The 18,579-nt window shown below is 40.7% G+C and overlaps 1 protein-coding gene and 1 non-coding gene across 3 annotated transcripts in view; one reads left to right on the top strand and one right to left on the bottom strand.

Moving 5' to 3' along the window:
- Positions 1 to 3,007: 3,007 nt before the first annotated feature.
- The window catches only part of SUZ12 (SUZ12 polycomb repressive complex 2 subunit), a 64,141-nt gene continuing 48,569 nt past the window's right edge, over positions 3,008 to 18,579 (bottom strand). For both annotated transcript variants that reach the window (XM_064367669.1, XM_064367670.1), the window contains 7 exons: positions 17,769 to 17,946; positions 13,392 to 13,483; positions 12,730 to 12,873; positions 12,017 to 12,174; positions 10,304 to 10,502; positions 8,995 to 9,074; positions 3,008 to 5,341 (listed from right to left, as the gene is read on the bottom strand). In XM_064367669.1, the coding sequence (XP_064223739.1) occupies positions 4,996 to 5,341; positions 8,995 to 9,074; positions 10,304 to 10,502; positions 12,017 to 12,174; positions 12,730 to 12,873; positions 13,392 to 13,483; positions 17,769 to 17,946 (1,197 nt within the window). In that variant the 3' untranslated portion in view covers positions 3,008 to 4,995. The remainder of the gene's footprint in view (positions 5,342 to 8,994; positions 9,075 to 10,303; positions 10,503 to 12,016; positions 12,175 to 12,729; positions 12,874 to 13,391; positions 13,484 to 17,768; positions 17,947 to 18,579) is intronic.
- On the top strand, positions 8,206 to 8,346 carry LOC135271002 (U4 spliceosomal RNA). Its single transcript, XR_010339157.1, has one exon. It is a non-coding gene; the product is annotated as a U4 spliceosomal RNA (small nuclear RNA).

Genomic DNA, 18,579 nt, shown 5'->3' with positions numbered 1-18,579 from the left:
ATGGCGCGATCTCGGCTCACCGCAACCTCCGCCTCCTGGGTTCAGGCAATTCTCCTGCCTCAGCCTCCTGAGTAGCTGGGATTACAGGCACACGCCACCGTGCCCAGCTAATTTTTTGTATTAGTAGAGACGGGGTTTCACCATGTTGACCAGGATGGTCTCGATCTCTTGACCTCGTGATCCACCCACCTCGGCCTCCCAAAGTGCTGGGATTACAGGCTTGAGCCACCGCGCCCGGCCTCATATTCTTAAACTATCTTAAAGAAGAAGGGGGCTGGGCACAGTGGCTCACACCTGGAATTCCAGCACTTTAGGAGGCTGAGGTGGGCAGATCACAAGGTCAGGAGTTTGAGACCAGCCTGACCAACATGGTGAAACCTGTCTCTACTAAAAATACAAAAAATCAGATCGGCGTGGTGGCAGGCGCCTGTAGTCCCAGCTACTCGGGAGGCTGAGGTAGGAGAATCCCTTGAACCAGGGGCTCCAAGGTCACGGTGAGCCGAGATCACACCACTGCACTCCAGCTTGGGTGAAAGAGTGAAACTGTCTTAAAAAAAAAGACAAAAAAAAAAAAAGAAAGAAGGTACCTAGAACAATAATTGGCTCTTGGCTTAAGAGCCAAGAGATGGGAGTGGAGGATTGAGGTTGGCCAAGCAGTTTGGTTATAGGGAAGGGAATGGTGATGCTAAGAGCCATTTATTGTTCCAGGAACCTTGCTGAGGAAGGTACTTTTAATACCATTTTTACAGATGAAACAAATCTGGCCTGGCTAAGTAACTTTCGAGTTATAAAGTTACAAGCACAACCAAAGCTGGGATTCAAATCCATGCCTAATTCCAAAGCCCGTAATTCTTCCACTGCAATCTCGGCCTCCCAGGTTCAAGCAATTCTCCTGCCTCAGCCTCTTGAGTAGCTGGGATTACAGGCACACGCCACCATGCCCAGCTAATTTTTGTATTTTTAGTAGAGACTGGGTTTCACCATGTTGGCCAGGATGGTCTCAATCTCTTGACCTTGTGATCTGCCCGCCTCAGCCTCCCAAAGTGCTGGGATTACAGGTGTGAACCACAGTGCTTAGTCTTGCTCTGTCTCCCAGGCTGGAGTGCAATAGCACAATCTTGGCTCACTGCAAGCTGTGCCTGCCTGGTTCAAGTGATTTTCCTGTCTCAGCCTCCCAAGTAGCTGGGATTACAGGTACCTGCCACCATGCGCAGCTTTTTGTATTTTTTAGTAGAGACGGAGTTTTGCCGTGTTGGCCAGGCTGGTCTTGAACTCCTGACCTCGGGTGATCCATCCACCTCAGCCTCCCAAAGTGCTGGGATTTCAGGGGTGAACCACTGTGTCTGGCCTATGACTGCAGTTTTGACATATAAGCACTGGGAGAATCCTTGAAGCAAGATCTTGGTCTTACACAACTTCCCATTCCTAGTTCTTAGAAAAAGTGCTGGCACAGATACTCAATAGATGAATAGAAGAATGGCTACTAGTGATATAGCACACTAGAAAAGCAGGTAGACACTATTTGGGTTATGAAAAAGGATGTAGTAGTAGTTTGGACATAAATATGATTCCAGGATTTGGCAGTAACTCAAGCCTGTAATTCCAGCACTTTGGGAGGCCAAGGCAGGAGGATCACCTGGGATGGTCTGGGGTTCAGGACCAGCCTGAGCAATACGATGAAACCCCATCTCTACTAAAAATACAAAAATTAGCTGAATGTGGTGGCATGCGCCTGTAATCCCAGCTACTCGGGAGACTGAGACAGGAGAATCACTTGAATCTGGAAGGTGGAGGCTACAGCGAGCTGAGATTCATGTCATCGCACTCCAGCCTGGGCAACAAGAGTGAAACTCTGTCTCAAAAAAAAAAAAAAAAGGGCCCGGCGCGATGGCTCACGCCTATAATCCTAGCACTTTGGGAGGCCGAGGTGGGTGGATCACCTGAGGTCAGGAATTCAAGACTACCCTGGCCATCATGGTGAAACCCCAGCTTAAAAAAAAAAAAAAAAAAAAAAAAAGGGGCCAGGTGTGGTGGCTCACGCCTGTAATCCCAGCACTTTGGGAGGCCAAGGCGGGCCGATCAGGAGGTAAGGAGTTTGAGACCAGCTTGACCAACCTCCTACTAAAAATACAAAACAAATTAGCCAGGCATGGTGGCATGCAATCTCAGCTCACTGCAACTTCCACCTTAAGTGATTCTCCTGCCTCAGCCTCCTGAGTAGCTGAGATTACAGGTGCCCACTGCCACGCCCAGCTATTTTTGTATTTTTAGTAGAAAGAGAGTTTCACCATGTAGGCCAGGCTGGTCTCAAACTCCTGACCTTAGGTGATTCACCCGCCTCAGCCTCCCAACCAAAGTGCTGGGATTACAGGTGTGAGCCACCACCCCCAGCCCTCACTCCATGAGCTGTTTTTTCCAGAGATGGAGTCTTGCTCTGTCACCCAGGCTAGAGTGCAAATGGTGTGGTATCTCTGCTCACCGCAACCTCTGCCTCCTGGGTTCAAGCAATTCTCCTGCCTCAGCCTCACAAGAAGCTGGGATTACAGGCGCATGCCACCACACCTGGCTTTTTGTATTTTTAGTAGAGACTGTGTTTCACCACGTAGGCCAGGCTGGTCTCAAACTCCTGACCTCATAACCCACCCACCTCGGCCTCCAAAGTATTGGCATCATAGGTGTAAGCCACCTCACCTGGCCTCTATGAGCTTTTTAATGTTTTCTTTTTCACTAAAAAGAAAGAAACCACGACCAAAGATGCATAGCTGTGTGGGTAACTAATATAATAATTGACATTACTCTGAACTATAAATTTTAAAATATTTATGTAATACCATAAATACTAGTTGTAATTGATGAAAGCAGGATTTCATAATACATTAAGATTTTCCTAATTATTATCTTATTAGCTCTGACTCACCATTTGAGGCTGGATCCTTACTATGCTATCTAAATTAAAACTGTAATGCTCACATTAACAATGCATAATAACAAAAAACCCAAAACAGAATACAGCTTTTATATTATTGAACTTTATGTACAAAATCATTTGATTTCAAATAAACATTTAATGTAAAAACAATGTTCTTTTAAACTGAATTTTTTTTACATCTACTGTACCATTCAAATGCTTTATCATCTTACATGATTTCTTCAAAATCTTATCAAGGGTACATATAGAAAAGCATTTTTTTTTTTTATAAATAGAAACAAAGGGATTTTTTTCAGCTTTTACGATGACATAAAAAGTTTACTCAACAGAAGTAATTTTATTACTATTTGGGGGAGGGAATCACCAACTTTTTGTGCAAACAATGCTAGCCTTCTTTTAAGCATTAAGAGCATAACTGCTTAAGAAATGACATAAGCAATAATTCTACACCTACATCTCCCCTAAAATAACCTATTTTGTTTTTTACATATGTGCACAGCTTTAGCAAATTAAAGCCCGAGATAAATGCTCGAGATCTACTATCCAGAGGCAAAATCAGAGTTTACTAGAACTCATCATTTGGAGAGCTTACAAATCAAGGAATCTGTGATGAAAGCTGCAGTTTCCCTCTTTCCTATTTTTTTTTAACACAAAAATCAGTGACTAAGAACTTAATACTGGATGACAAATCACATCCACACTATTCGTTAAATATCCTCACAGTTAAACACATCTTAAAGACCAATCAAATCAGTATTTACATTTTATAAATTTCTGAAGACACCATTAGAAAGCTTATTATCCCTTCATTAAACAAAATAGGGAACTGCATCTGATGGTGGTGGAATGAAATTTTAAAATTAAAAATACCTGTATTTACAGCAGCATTGATCCTTTATAAATAAAGAATATGAAAATGCAATATCTTTAAGGATAATAAAAAATTGAGGTGATGTTACTCAACCACAGTGCTCGGAGTTGGAATAAAAACCTATTGGTGCTTGTTAACATGTGCCAGTAGTGAAACCACTTTCTGTTGGAGAAAATCCAACTGCAAATATGTGCGCGAAACACATATAACACAGGGCAAAATTGCTCAAAATGATTCAAGTCAGCTTATCTGCATTGGATATTCTATTCATGAAACACATTACAAAGACATCCTTGCAAAGAAATAAAAGATGTAACAGTTTTCTGGTTCACTCTTATAAAACACTTCTCCCCTTTATAAGTGACATCTTAAAATCTCAAACCCCTTGGTTTGCAATCCTAATTTAAAGATACGAATAGCTTTATTTTCCATGTGATTATCAAATTAAAAAAAAAATCAAGCAAAATGTTCAAGTTTAAAAAAAAAAAAACATCCTGGGTGAGCAATGCACTAAAATTATCCACATGAAAACAAATGGTCAGTAATCTCATAAACCAACATAGCGTTTCACTGTCAACAATGTGAAAAATTAATATCTGCTCAAACAGGCATAAGATGAAGTGCTATTTTTAAATTGTAAAATGAATTTATGTAATAATTTTCATTCCAAATTGATAAATGATTTCAAAAACAAGGATTAAAGTTTGATTGCAAATAGTAATGCAATATAATTTCATAAAAATCCTTCAATTTCTATTCTCCTTTTTTGTAGTTGATACCTGAAGACTTCAATTTCTAAAGGGGAACCATTCCAATATTCCCTCCCCAAGAAACTGTCTCTCAATTACAAAGTAGAAAAACAGCCAGTCATAAATTCAAAAAACATTCTAATTTAAATATAAGAAATAATTTCTAGAGTACCAATTCAACGTATTTGATAACTCAATGTAAAAACACTTTCTTTGAAATATTGCTTTTCAACTACAGAATGTTTCAAGACATCAAAAAAACTGATATACATATAATGCTGCATAATGAAGTAGAACCTTGATACAAATATCCTTGTTGAAATCATTTACTTCATCTAACAGTGCCTGTTTGGAACCTATGATTAAAAAGAAAAACATAATTCTTGGAGGATGAATTCCCTAAAATGCAATTTCAGTGTCTGTCCATAATATGGGGTTAGATCTTTTCAGAGTTTTTGTTTTTTGCTCTGTTTTGAAACCCCTGAGACACTATCTGTTTCCAAAGCTTTCTCTTTTAAATTAATTTCACTAAATCCATTTGCTGTCCCATTTTGTTCTTCAGTTATTTCTTCGTTTGCAGGGGAAGCAGATTCGCCCTTTTCTAATTTTTGCTGCATTTCACGGAGCTTGGTAACAGCTTTATCTATTGACATTATGCTAATAAGATTAAAGTCATGCATGCTGACTAGATGAAGCATGAAGTTTCGACATAAATTCTTCTTAATTATTTTCTGTCCATAATTTTCTACAAACAGCATACAGGCATGATTCATTTGATTGTCAGCAATAAACCTATTTAATAAAAACAAAACATCAATAGCAATACAAAGCACTGTCAAATGCAATAGTGATAACAATTATAACAATAAGACTCTACCCAATTCCAGTAGATGAATGATGATTAAAGAAGCAGTAAAACTATAGTGAAACAGATTCAATCACCTGAATGAGCTTACCATTCAGAAATTTCAAGAGATTTAATCTAATGAGCTTATACAGGTACCATTAGAACGGTAGATATAATTTCTGTGTTTTTTTTTTTTAAGAGATGGGGTCTTGCTATGTTGCTCAGGCTGGAGTGCAGTGGCTATTCACAGGCACAATCCCACTACTGATCAGCACGGGAGTTCTAACCTGCTCCATTCTGACCTGGGCTGGTTCACCCCTCCTTAGGCAACCTGGTGGTTCCCTGCTCACGGGAGGTCACCATATTGATGCCATATTGAACTTACTGCGGACACTCGATCAGCATAGTGCACTACAGCCCAGAACTCCTGTGCTCAAGCGATCCTCCCACCTAAGCCTCCTGAGTAGCTGGGACTACAGACACGTGCCACCGCGCCCGGCATAATTTCTGTTCTTAATGAAATTAAATAAGCAGCCTTAAAAGTATAAAATACTTTCTCTTAGAGGCCTGGCACAGTGGCTCATGCCTGTAATCTCAGCACTTTGAAAGGCTGAGGTGGGTGGATCACAAGGTCAGTAGAAGGAGACAAGCCTAGCCAATATGGTGAAACTCGGTCTCTACTAAAAATACAAAAATTAGCTTGGCATGGTGGCAGGTTCCTGTAGTCCCAGCTACTCAGGAGGCTGATGCAGGAGAATCGCTTGAACCCAGGAGGCGGAGGCTGCAGTGAGCCAAGATCACGCCACTGCACTCCAGCCTAGCGACAGAGTGAGACTCCTGTCTCAAAATATACATATATTTTTTTCTCTTGCCAGCACCACTTCCATTAATTCTCCCTATACACACTAACAATCCCCTTTATTTTTTCTCTTGTTCTTGACATGCTTTCCTATTACAGAAGCAGTACTTCTCTAACTGAAAATCCAACATAAAATATGTAAAGCCTCCTTATAGGTTTTAAAACATCAGCCTATCTGCCACTTTAGAATGCCACTATACAATGAACCCCAAAAGTTGCTACATGAATAGATTTGGATCAATGAACAGAATGAGAACTGAATAAAGTAATTTGACTATGATTATATCTTGAAACTAGCATGTCAAGATAAAAGAAAAAAAACACATTAACCCAACCCTCCACATACATACTTCACTCAAGTTAATTTTAATGACTAGAACAGCAGCCAGGCGAACTTTATCTGTAAAAGGCTAGAGAGTAAATACTTTAGGCTTTGCAAGCCATGTGATTTTTTTGTTTGTACAATCCATTAAAAATGTAAAGACTACTCATAGCTCAAGGGCAGTAGAAAAATAGGCCATGGGTCATGTATACACACACATCTGGACTAGAACTTACCCACCAACTCCTTGGTGCCCCAATAGTAGAAAGACAAAAGTGCCCTGCACCTATCATTTATTTCACTTATCTATAAATGAAAAAACCTTGAATGTTTGTGCTGTAGAAGAAAGCCTTAAACGAGGATCTTATAATCAAGTGAAACTGTGTTTAAAAAAAAATTTAGCAGAAACAAGTCTTGCTAATAGGTTGCCCAGGTTGGTTTTGAATTCCTAAGCTCAAGTGATCCTCCTGCCTTGGCATCATAAAGTGTTAGGGTTACAAGTGTGAGCCACCACACCCAGCTGGTAATATACTTTTAGCCACAAAGGAATAAGAAGTAATAATTGTTCTACCTTCACCTCTATGAAATGGTAAAAAAAAGAAATCCAAAAAGCCACGTTTCTGAAAAACTAAACAACTGTTAAAAATTGTAGTAATTTTCAGGACTTCCAGACATGTAACACATGGCATATTATTTTTATATTCCCTGTCAATAAAAGGAATGAAAATTGGGTCATTAAATGAACCTCCAGCTGTGTCTTGCCTTCTGCTGCTCCCTGGTGCTGGGTCCCACCGAGGTGGCTATAAAATGTTTTTGCTTTTTTTTTTTTTTTTAAGACAACGTCTCACTTTGTCGCCCAGGTAGGAGTGCAGTGGTGCAATCTTGGCTCACTGCAATTTCTGCTTCCCAGGTTCAAGTGATTCTAGTGCCTCAGCCTCCCGAGTAACTGGGATTACAGGCGTGTGCCACGACACCCGGTGAATTTTTGTATTTTTAGTAGAGATGGGGATTCACAATGGTGGCCAGGCTGGGTCTCAAACTTCTCACCTCAAGTGATCCACCCACCCCGGCCTCCGAAAGTGCTAAGATTACAGGCATAAGCCACCATACCAAGGTCTACAAAGTAAGTTTTGAGTGTGAACCTGATGGGGTTTGCAAGCATGGGTGAAACACAACACAAGAGTTAGGATGGCCAGCAGTGTTTTCTGAAGTTCTATGATGATGACACCTTTTCCTAAGACAGCAGGGTTGTAGTACCCTGTTTCCTCTTGAAAGGAGATGGAATCACAACTGTGATATAAAATGCTGTAATGACTCACATCTACGCAACAAGTTCTAAAGACAGGGCCCAACTTTTGCCCTGATTTGATTAATACTAATGAATATAATATTTATTTAACAGTATCTAAAGGAACATTTTTTATTCTTTTTTTTCTTTTTCTTTTTTTAAGACGGAGTTTCGCTCTTGTTGCCCAGGCTAGAGTGCAATGGCGCAATCTTGGCTCACTGCAACCTCAGCCTCCCAGGTTCAAGCAATTCTCCTGCCTCAGCTCCTGAGTAGCTGGGAATACAGGCATACACCACCCGGCCTGGCTAATTTTATATTTTTAGTAGAGATGGGGTTCCTCAGCTTTGCGCAGTGGCAGTATCATAGCCAATGAGGTTTATCTGAGGCGCGATTATTGGTAATTGAAAACTTTTCCCAATACCCCACCATGATGACTTGAAATATAGTAGGCATTGGCAATTTTTGCCAGTCTCTATGGAGACTGAATTAAAAAACAAAAATAATAAAAAAGAGATGGGGTTAGGCCGGGCGCGGTGGCTCAGGCCTGTAATCCCAACACTTTGAGAGGCCGAGGTGGGCGAATCACGAGGTCAAGAGATCGAGACCATCCTAGCCAACATGGTGAAACCCCATCTCTACTAAAAATATAAAAAATAGCTAGGCATGGTGGCACAGGCCTGTGGTCCCAGCTACTCGGGAGGCTGAGGCAGAAGAATCGCTTAAACCCAGGAGACGGAGGTTGCAGTGAGCCGAGATTGTGCCACTGCACTCTAGCCTGGCGAGAGAGCAAGACTCCATCTCAAAAAAAAAAAAAAAAAAAGATGGGGTTTCTCCATGTTGGTCAGGCTGGTCTTGAACTCCTGACCTCAGGTGATCTGCCTGCCTCAGCCTCCCAAAGTACTGGGATTACAGGCGTGAGACACTGCATCTAGCCTCAAAAGGAACACCTTTGTACCTAAAAAAAAAACCCCACCAAACCAAAAAACACTGAACTAGAATAACATTTGGGACACATCTACATTAATGGAATTTTAAATAAGATTCTAACATACACAGATTTCTAGAATACAAAACAGCAAAAGACCATAAAGAATAATAAAATAGTTAAATTGATTTAGAAATACCCTACCCATGCTTCATGACATGGAGATTCCAGAGTTTCATCACTTCTTTCTCTCCTTCATTAACATCAGAAAATTCTTCGATTTGCTGGGAAAAAGAAATAAAGAAAAACACTTATTAAACACAGAATAGGCTGAGCACAGTGGCTAACGCCTGTAATTCCAGCACATTGGGAGGCTGAGGCAGGCGAATCACGAGGTCAGGAGTTCAAGACTAGCCTGGCCAACATGGTGAAATCCCATCTCTACTGAAAATACAAAATTTAGCTGGCCAGGATGGTCTCGATCTCTTGACCTCATTCGTGATCCATGTGCCTCAGCGTCCCAAAGTACTGGGATTACAGGTATGAGCCACCGCACCCAGCTGTATTTTCTTTTAGTAGAGACTGGGTTTCGCCATGACTTCAGGTGATCCGTCATACCACAGTGTTGAAATTACAGGCGTGAGCCACCACACCTGGTGTCATTTTAAAAGGGAAAGCCTAAATTATAATTACCTATAAATATAGAAATGAAAACACACAATACAAAATTTACTTGAAGAAAAGCCGTCTTCACTTTAACTTGGTAACTTTCCTGTTTGTTTGTTTTGAGACAGGGTCTCACTCTGTCACCCAGGCTGAACTGCAGTGGTGTAATCTTGTAACCTGTCTTCTGGGTTTAAGCAATTCTCCTGCCTCAGCCTCCCAAGTAGCTGGGATTACAGGTGTATGCCACCATGTCAGGTTAATTGTTTGTATTTTTAGTAGAGACTGGGTTTCAACAGGTTGTCCAGGCTGGTCTCGAAATCCGTCTCCCAAAGTGCTAGGATTACAGGCATGAGCCAGGGCACCCAGCCTAACTTGGTAACTTTTTTTTTGAGACTGAGTTTTGCTCTTGTTGCCCAGTCTGAAGTGCAATGGCGTGATCACGGCTCACTGCAGCCTCCACCTCCCAGGTTCAAGCGATTCTCCTGCCTCAGTCTCCTGAGTAGCTGGGATTACAGGCATGTGCCACCACGCCTGACTAATTTTCTATTTTTTAGTAGCAACAGGGATTCTCCCTGTTGGTCAGGCTGGTCTTGAACTCCCAACCTCAGGTGATCCACCCACCTCAGCCTCCCAAAGTGCTGGGATTACAGGTGTGAGCCACCGCACCCAGCCCTAACTTGGTTACTTTCAAAGTGACATAATTTCTTAAAATTGTACATTCCTGGATTCCTTTTTTTAAAAAAAGATTCCTTTACAGGAAAAGTCTAGTTCGTATTAACCAATTTTCAAAACAAATTAATAACAACATTGCAAGATAACTGCCAATAATGATGATGGTAATAATTACTGTAATGGTTTTTTCTCTTAGCCATTCAGGATCTTTTTCATCTTCACTATCTACTTCCATTTCTTGTGGACGGAGAGGTAAGCAGGTATCACTATGGAAATACAGACGATTGTGGCCACTACTATATGTTCTTTGCTGTTCTACTTCTCCATCTTCAGATTCAAGAAATTCAGACATGCTTGCTTTTGTTCGTTTTGGCCTAATAAAAAGAAATAAATGTTGATTTATGGCCTCTACATCTACACCATCTAACTTCATGACTATGGGTTGAGATCTATGATAATTTGCAACATCACCATTTTATAAAACTAACCATAAAACATTAGAGGCACAACCCCACTAGTTGTTTTCTTTCTATACAATCATATAAGTCAAATCTATTACATATGAATTCACACACACAGTTTTAAAACTGTCTTTCTGTATGAAAAATAAACCTAGAAAAAAAATCATCGTTAAAAAGGAAGAAAAAGAAATGAAGTGCTAGTTAGGACACATTCAGATAGGAATATGCATATAAAATCCTACATGTCAAAATTGTACATTCTAACCCATGTATATCCACAAAGCAGAAAAGCCTTAACACTGGTTACATACGCATACATCTGCCTTAAGAATATTTTTTCAGGGGGAAAAAAATTTTTTTTTCAGTTTCACTAAGATTAAAAACTCCCCCTTGTAATTTATTTATTTATTTATTTATTATTATTATTATTATTTTGAGATGGAGTTTCACTTTTATTATTATGAGACGGAGTTTCACTTTTGTTGCCCAGGCTGGAGTGCAATGGCGCCATCTGCCCACCTCAGCCTCCCGAAGTGCTGGGCTACAATCGCAGCACTTTGGGAGAACGAGGTGGGCAGATCACCTAAAGTCAGGAGTTTGAGTTTGAGACCAGCCTGACCAACATGGAGAAACCCCGTCTCTACTTAATTACAAAATTAGTCGGGCATGGTGGCACATGCCTGTAATCCGAGCTACCCGGGAGGCTCAGGCAGGATAATCGCTCGAACCCAGGAGACGGAGGTTGCAATGAGCCAAGATCACGCCATTAAACTCCAGCCTGAGTGACAGAGTCAGTCTCCGTCTCACCCAAAAAAACAAAAAAAGTTTACAGAGATGGGGTCTTACTATGTTAGGCTCGTCTCAAATTCTGGCCTCAAGCAATCTTCCTACTTCACCTCCCAAAGTGCTGGGATTACAAGCATGAGCCACTGTACTCAGCCCCTTTGTAACTTTAATCTCAGCAGTTAAAGCTACTGCTGTGAACACACCCGTGTAACCATAAAGCTAAATGGAAGGAGAACCACTCTCAGGTACTACTTAAAAGGATATAATCTCATGGAATGAATACTAAATGATAGGGATAGAGTTCTTTATATTTCATACTACCCAGATAAAGGATATCCCTTCCCTTCTTGCAAGGTTCCTACGAGGTGTGCACACGGAAACTTCTATTGACAGAATTATTTAATCCCACTAACCTCTGCAGCAGTAGTGACATTAATATCATTAAAACTTAAGGATAAAGTTCAAGTGAGAAGACCTCTGTAGTAATAGGAGCTAGAAAGTGTTACAACACAGTTAATAACCCCATAGACACCAAATGCTACTAATTTCCACCTAATTAGCAGCTTTGTTTGGCACCTTTGTTCCTCCAACATCAATAAAAATCAGACCTTAAACTTTAGTTATATGCCCTTTTTACCTACCGGCACACAAGAATGTGTGTGATAGGTGTTCTCTTAACTGGTCCATTGCGACTAAAAGCAAATCCAGGTTGGCGATGAATATCCTGAGGATTTCCTGCATAGGAGCCATCATAACACTCATTGATAGAAACATCTATCCTAGCACCTTTTGGATGATACTGCAACAAAAATGTCAAAGAAAATATTAATTATCCTATCCTAAATATCTATCCCTCCAATTTAATTAAAGGATTTGTGGGTTCTTAGTATTTGGAAAACTAAAACAGGCCAGGCACACCAGCATGGCAAAGAGGCAGTCAGAAGACCTGGGGTTAACAAGATGTGTTAAAATCTTGACTACATCATTTACTGCTTGGTGACTTTGTAGAAATTCTTTTTTGCTTGATCAAGAATAAGAAAATTCTCACTTAATTCAAAGAGTTGGTTGAGGATTTTGTGCGTCAATACAGATACACTACACAAACATTATAATTAAATTCCAAATATATGTCAACTCTGAATCATTCACTGTAGTCCATATATAGAGCACTATCAAATACAGAAATTTATTATTTTTATACAAAGTACAATTTTTGAAAGTCACACTGTCTTGTACTTAATGCATATTTTTCCCCTTTAATTTTTAAAATTTTTGTGGGTACATAGGTGTATATATTTATGGGGTACAAGAGATGTTCTTAACGCATATTAAGAAAAAATGGAAATGTACTCACAACGTAATTGAAGATAAATCTGCTATGGCAGAGTTTAAGATGCTTGAGTAAACTATAAAGTTTGCGGCAGTTCAGAGTGCACCAAGGGCAATGTAGGTCATCTCTTGCTTCAGTTTGTTGTCTAGTATTGTTGTTATAAAGAAACTAGAAACGATAAAAAAAAAAAAGCAAATATCTAATTTACACATGACAAAGTATTTTTGTTTTAATATCACTTCTAAAAATAGTTAAAAATTTTAAAAGGAAAATAAAATTAGAGCTATCCCCTTTAATTAACTATGTCCAGTGAGGCGAGGTGACTCACACCTGTAATCCCAGCACTTTGGGAAGCCAAAGAAGACAGAGCAAATGTATCGCTTGGAACCCAAGACCAGCCTGGGCAACATGGTGAAACCTTGTCTCTATAAAAACTACAAAAATTAGTTGGGAGTGGTAGCATGCACTTGTAATTACAGTTACTCTAGAGGCTAAGGCAGGAGAATCTGCTTGAACCCAGTAGGCAGAGGTTGCAGTGAGCCAAGACTGCGCCACTGGACTCCAACGTGGGCAACAAAGTGACACCCAGTATCAAATAAATAAATAAAAATAAAAAATATTCATGTTTAGCATACAAAAAACAAATACGTTGCATAATTATTTTAAGAAGGGTCAGTTATGCTTACCTGATAAAATATTCTTAATTTTTGTCGGTTTTCATTTGGAGTATCCTTTTCTTTTCTTGTTTGTAGATCTGTGGTCAATGATTCTTTAACAGCTGAAATTAAACACTTTTATATTCAATAAAAACATGGCTTTCGAAAAGCAAAATAACATACCCCACAAAAACTATTAAACATTAATGGTTTCACAGAATTCTATGTGTGGTATTTAATACATTTCTGTTCTCTGGCAGGATATATTTTTTTCCCTAAAAACCACCTCTGGCTGGGTACAGTGGCTCATGCCTATAATCTCAGCACTTTGGGAGGCTGAGGTGGGCAGATCACGAGGTCAGGAGATTGCGACAATACTGGCCAACATGGTAAAACCCCATCTATACTAAAAATAGAACAATTAGCTGGATGTGGTGGCACATGATTGTAGTCCCAGCTACTCAGGAGGCTGAGGCAGGAGAATCATTTGAACCAGGTATTGCAGTTAGCCGAGATTGCACCACTGCACTCCAGCCTGGCAACAGAGCAAGACTGTCTCAAAACAAACAAACAAACAAACAACACCCCCTATGTCCTAAACAATTATAAAAGTAACTCCAAGTAATTATATGTAATCACCATGCTGTTTTAAGCACGTTGAGGTCAAAATGTTTTTTTGTTTTGTTTTTTAAGACAGAGATTCACTTTGCTTACCAGGCTGGAGTGCAGTGGCACAATCTCAGCTCACAATAACCTCCACCTCCTGGGTTGAAGCAATTCTCCTGCCTCAGCCTCCTGAGTAGTTGGGATTACAACCACATCCAGCTGATTTTTTGTATTAGTAGACATGGGGTTTCATCATTTTGCCCAGGCTGGTCTCCAACTCCTGAGCTCAGGCAATCTGCCTCGGCCTCCCAAAGTGCTGGATTACAGCCATGACCCACTGTGCCAATCCCAGAGTATAGTTTTAATTGTATTGTCAGAGACTAGGAGTGAGCATGCACTAAGTGTGGGTTTATCAAAAAGTAAGATTAAACTGATTATATTACATTTATTTTAGGTCTGGTGTGGTGGCTCATGCCTGCAATCCCAGCACTGTGCGAGGTCAGAAGTTTGAAATCAGCCTGGCTAACATGGTGAAACCCTGTCTCTACTTAAAAAGAAAAAATTAGGTGTGGTTGCACACACTTGTAGTCCCAGCAACTTGGGAGGCTTAGGCAGGAGAATCGCTTGAACCTGGGAGATGGAGGGTGCAGAGAGCTGAGGTCGCACCACTGCACTCCAGCCTGGGTGAGGCAGCAAGACATCGTCTCAAAAAAAAAAACATTATTTCAAGTCTAAAAAGGCAGTAAGGGGTAGGGAGGTTGGGGAGGAATAACATGGGGAGAAATGCCAGATATAGGTGATGGCGGGATGGAGGGAGCAAACCACATTGCCATGTATGTACCTACGCAACCATCCTGCATGATCTGCACAAGTACCCCAGAACCTAAAGTGCAATAATATATATATATATTTTTAAAAAGATAGTAATAAATGATTCTGGTATATTTCCTTTTAGACATATGAGAAAAAAAGGTATTTATTTTTCCTTAATAATTAACAGTTAGGTACAATTTGTATAAAACTTTTTCTTAGTTTCATTGTAACCTTGTACCTATTTCACTGGCTTCAGCGTATTCTGAGAAGTGCCCATACTACAGTTTACCTGGGAAATCTTTCCTCTGAACAGGCCATTTCTTATTTTATTTATATATTTTTTTTTCTTTTTTTTTTTTTTTTTAAAGATGGGGTTCCACCATGATGGCCAGGCTGGTCTTGAACTCCTGACCTCAGGTGATCCACCCACCTTGGCCTCCCAAAGTGCTAGGATTACAGGCGTGAGCCACCGCGTCCGGGCTTTATTTATATTTTTTATAAGCGACAGGGTCTTACTATGTTGACCAGGGTGGTCTTGAACTCCTAGACTTGAAGCCATTCACCCACCCTGGTCTCCCAAACAGGTGTGAGACACTGTGCCCAGCCTCATTTCTTGTATCTCTTTAATCTGACCATTACTGTGAAGTGCACCCAATGATTGTAAATGAATGGTCAAAGAGGACATCTTAAGCCTTCTGCCTTCTCTAAATACACAGAGACACACATAAATGCTCCCAGGTCAAGGACGATGTTTCTACTGGACAGACATAAAAATGACAGAACTTGGCCAGGCACAGTGGCTCACGCCTGTAGTCCAGTAGGTTGGGAAGCTAAGGTGGGAGACTGCTTGAGCTCAGGAGTATGAGACCAGTCTGGGTGACATAGCAAAACCCCATCTCTACCTAAAAATACAAAAATTAACAGGGCGTGGTGGCGCGAACCTGTAATCCCATCTATGCGGAGGGCTAAGATGGGAGGATCACTCAAGCCTAGGAGGCAGAGGCTGCAGTGAGCTGAGATCACACCACTGCACTGCAGTTTGAGTGACAGAGCGATGTCCCATCCCAAAAAATAAAATAAAATGATAGAACACTGCAACTTGGCCCTCAAACTAAGCAGAAAGTTAACTCTATTTGTAAATGTTCTTTCCTCTTAAAAATTGGCTGGGCGTGATGCCTCACACCTATAATCCCAGTACTTTGGGAGGCAGGTGGATCACCTGAGGTAAAGAGTTTAAAACCGCCAGGCGCAGTGGCTCACGCCTCTAATCCCAGTGCTTTGGGAGGCTGAGGCGGGTAGATCATGAGGTCAAGAGATCGAGACCATCCTGGTCAACATGGTGAAACCCCGTCTCTATAAAAATACAAAAAATTAGCTGGGCATGGTGGTGTGTGCCTGTAATCCCAGCTACTCAGGAGGCTGAGGCAGGAGAATTGCCTGAATTCAGGAGGCGGAGGTTGCGGTGAGCCCAGATCATGCCATTGCACTCCAGCCTGGGTAACAAGAGTGAAACTCTGTCTCAAAAAAAAAAAAAAAAATAGTTTAAAACCAGCTGGGCCAACAACAGGTTGAAACCTCATCTCTACTTAAGAAAGATACAAAAATCAGCTGGGTATGGTGGCAGGCGCCTCTAATCCTAGCTACTTGGGAGGCTGAGGCAGGAGAATTGTTTGAACCTGTGAGGTAGAGGTTTCAGTGAGCCAAGATCAAGCCACTACATTCCAGCCTGGGCAACAGTGAGACCCTGTCACAAAAAAAAAAAAAAAAAATTTACTGCAAAATTTATCCTAGTTTTCTGGTAGTCTAGAAACTAGGAGGAAAAAAAAATTAACCAGGCAAAATTAACGTTGTGATGATCCTCTTCCAGCCTTATCATTGTAGAAACACTCTCTCTATATATTATTTTACAACAGAAAAACTTTTATGTGAGTTGTAAAAAAACACAGTTCCAAAGCCCTTTATAGTTGTGATTTCAAAATCTTAAAAGCTAATCTGAAAATCAATAGTTTTCTTGGGAGTTTCTGGGCAAATTGTTTAGTGGAAAAATTTGCCCTAAGATAATATGAGGACCCCACTTCAAGATGGTTATATATGACATCTATACTATGCACCATATCATGCTTCTAAATTTTTTTTTTCCAATTCAAATTTCTAGGCACACTTGGCACAAAGGTTCTGGATAAATAATTTTTACTAGTACTTCAACACAAAACTTTACACTTTATATAGAACTCTAATTTACCATGGTTTATAACCTAATAAGCCAAATATTATTTCCAAAAGACTAACCACATAGAGGCCACTCGCGGTGGCTCACACCTGTAATCCCAGCACTTTGAGAGGCTGAGGCAGGCGGATCACCTGAGGTCGGAAGTTCGAGAGCAGCCTGACCAACATGGTGAAATCCTGCCTCTTTAAAAAAAAAAAAAAAAATACAAAAACAACCAGGCATGGCAGCTCATGCCTAGAATCGCAGCACTTTGGGAGGCCAAGGCAAGTGATCATGAGGTCAGGAGATAGAGACCATCCTATCTAACATAATGAAACCCTGTCTCTACTAAAAATACAGAAAATTAGCTATGTGTGGTGGCACGCGCATATAGTCCCAAATACTCGGGAGCCTGAGGCAGGAGAAGCGTTTGAACCTGGGAGGCAGGTTGCAGTGAACCCAGATGGAGCCACTGCAATCCAGCCTGGGTGACAAGAGGGAGACTCCGTCTCCAAACAAACAAACATAGCCAGGCAAGGTGGCAGGCACCTGCCATCCCAGCTACTTGGGAGGCTGAGGCAGGAGAACCATGTGAACCCAGGAGGCAGAGCTTGCAGTGAGCTGAAATCGTGACATTGCACTCCAGCCTGGGCAACAGAGAGAGATTGTCTCAAAAAAAAAAAAAAAAAAAAAATCACATAAAGCAAATGACAAGTGAGTTAATCTAAAGCATAAGACTTAACTCTGCAAACATTATTTTGATAGCAATGTTTTCTTACCAATAGGTTGAGTAGGTTTAACTGAACCAGGCTTGTTTTCCTGATGGAGACTCTCTGAATTTCTAGTGGCAAGAGGTTTGGCAATAGGAGCTGTAGATTTATCATTTGTCTCTCCTGTCCAACGAAGAGTAAACTGCAACGTAGGTCCCTGAGAAAATGTTTCAAATGGAGGCAGCCTCTAAAAAAAAAAAATCATGCGAAGACTGGAGATTCATATACTGAATTGAAAGAAATTACAGAAATAAAATTCACTGTAAGTCAATGTGATTTGACTTAAATCAGTAAATTTTTCTTGAAAAATCCAAATGCTGACTGAGATAGGCAAATAAAGTAAACGTATAGAGGAGACACTGTAGAACTTGAACTGGAGAGCACAGGCTGTCTAAAAGAGGCAACCACTTATCATCAGCAACAGCTGAATTGTTGCCATGTGGAAACACTCGTCCAGCACAGTCAGATTTTCAGATTTTTCCAAAGAAGTCAGAAATCAAAGTTTTCATGGGAAATCTTCCCATTTATGTTGATAATCAGTTCAAAATGTCTATTTTTTCAGACAGAATTTCACTCTTCTTGCTCAGGCTGGTGTGCAATTGGCGTACTCTCAACTCATTCACTGCATCCTCCACCTCCCGGGTTCAAGCAATTCTCCTGCCTCAGCCTCCGTAGCTGGGACTACAGGCATGCACCACCACACCTGGCTAATTTTCTATTTTTAGTAGAGACGGGGTTTCTTGACGTTGGTCAGGCTGGTCTCCAACTGCCAACCTCAGGTATCCGTCCACCCTGGCCTCCTAAAATGCTGGGATTACCA

This window comes from Aotus nancymaae, unplaced genomic scaffold (assembly GCF_030222135.1).
Source record: "Aotus nancymaae isolate 86718 unplaced genomic scaffold, 86718_ANA_hifiasm-v0.15.2.pri h1tg000072l, whole genome shotgun sequence".
NCBI classification, from domain to species: domain Eukaryota; kingdom Metazoa; phylum Chordata; class Mammalia; order Primates; family Aotidae; genus Aotus; species Aotus nancymaae.
Note: the sequence above shows the minus strand (reverse complement) of the source record. Positions and strands in the feature narration are given on the sequence as shown.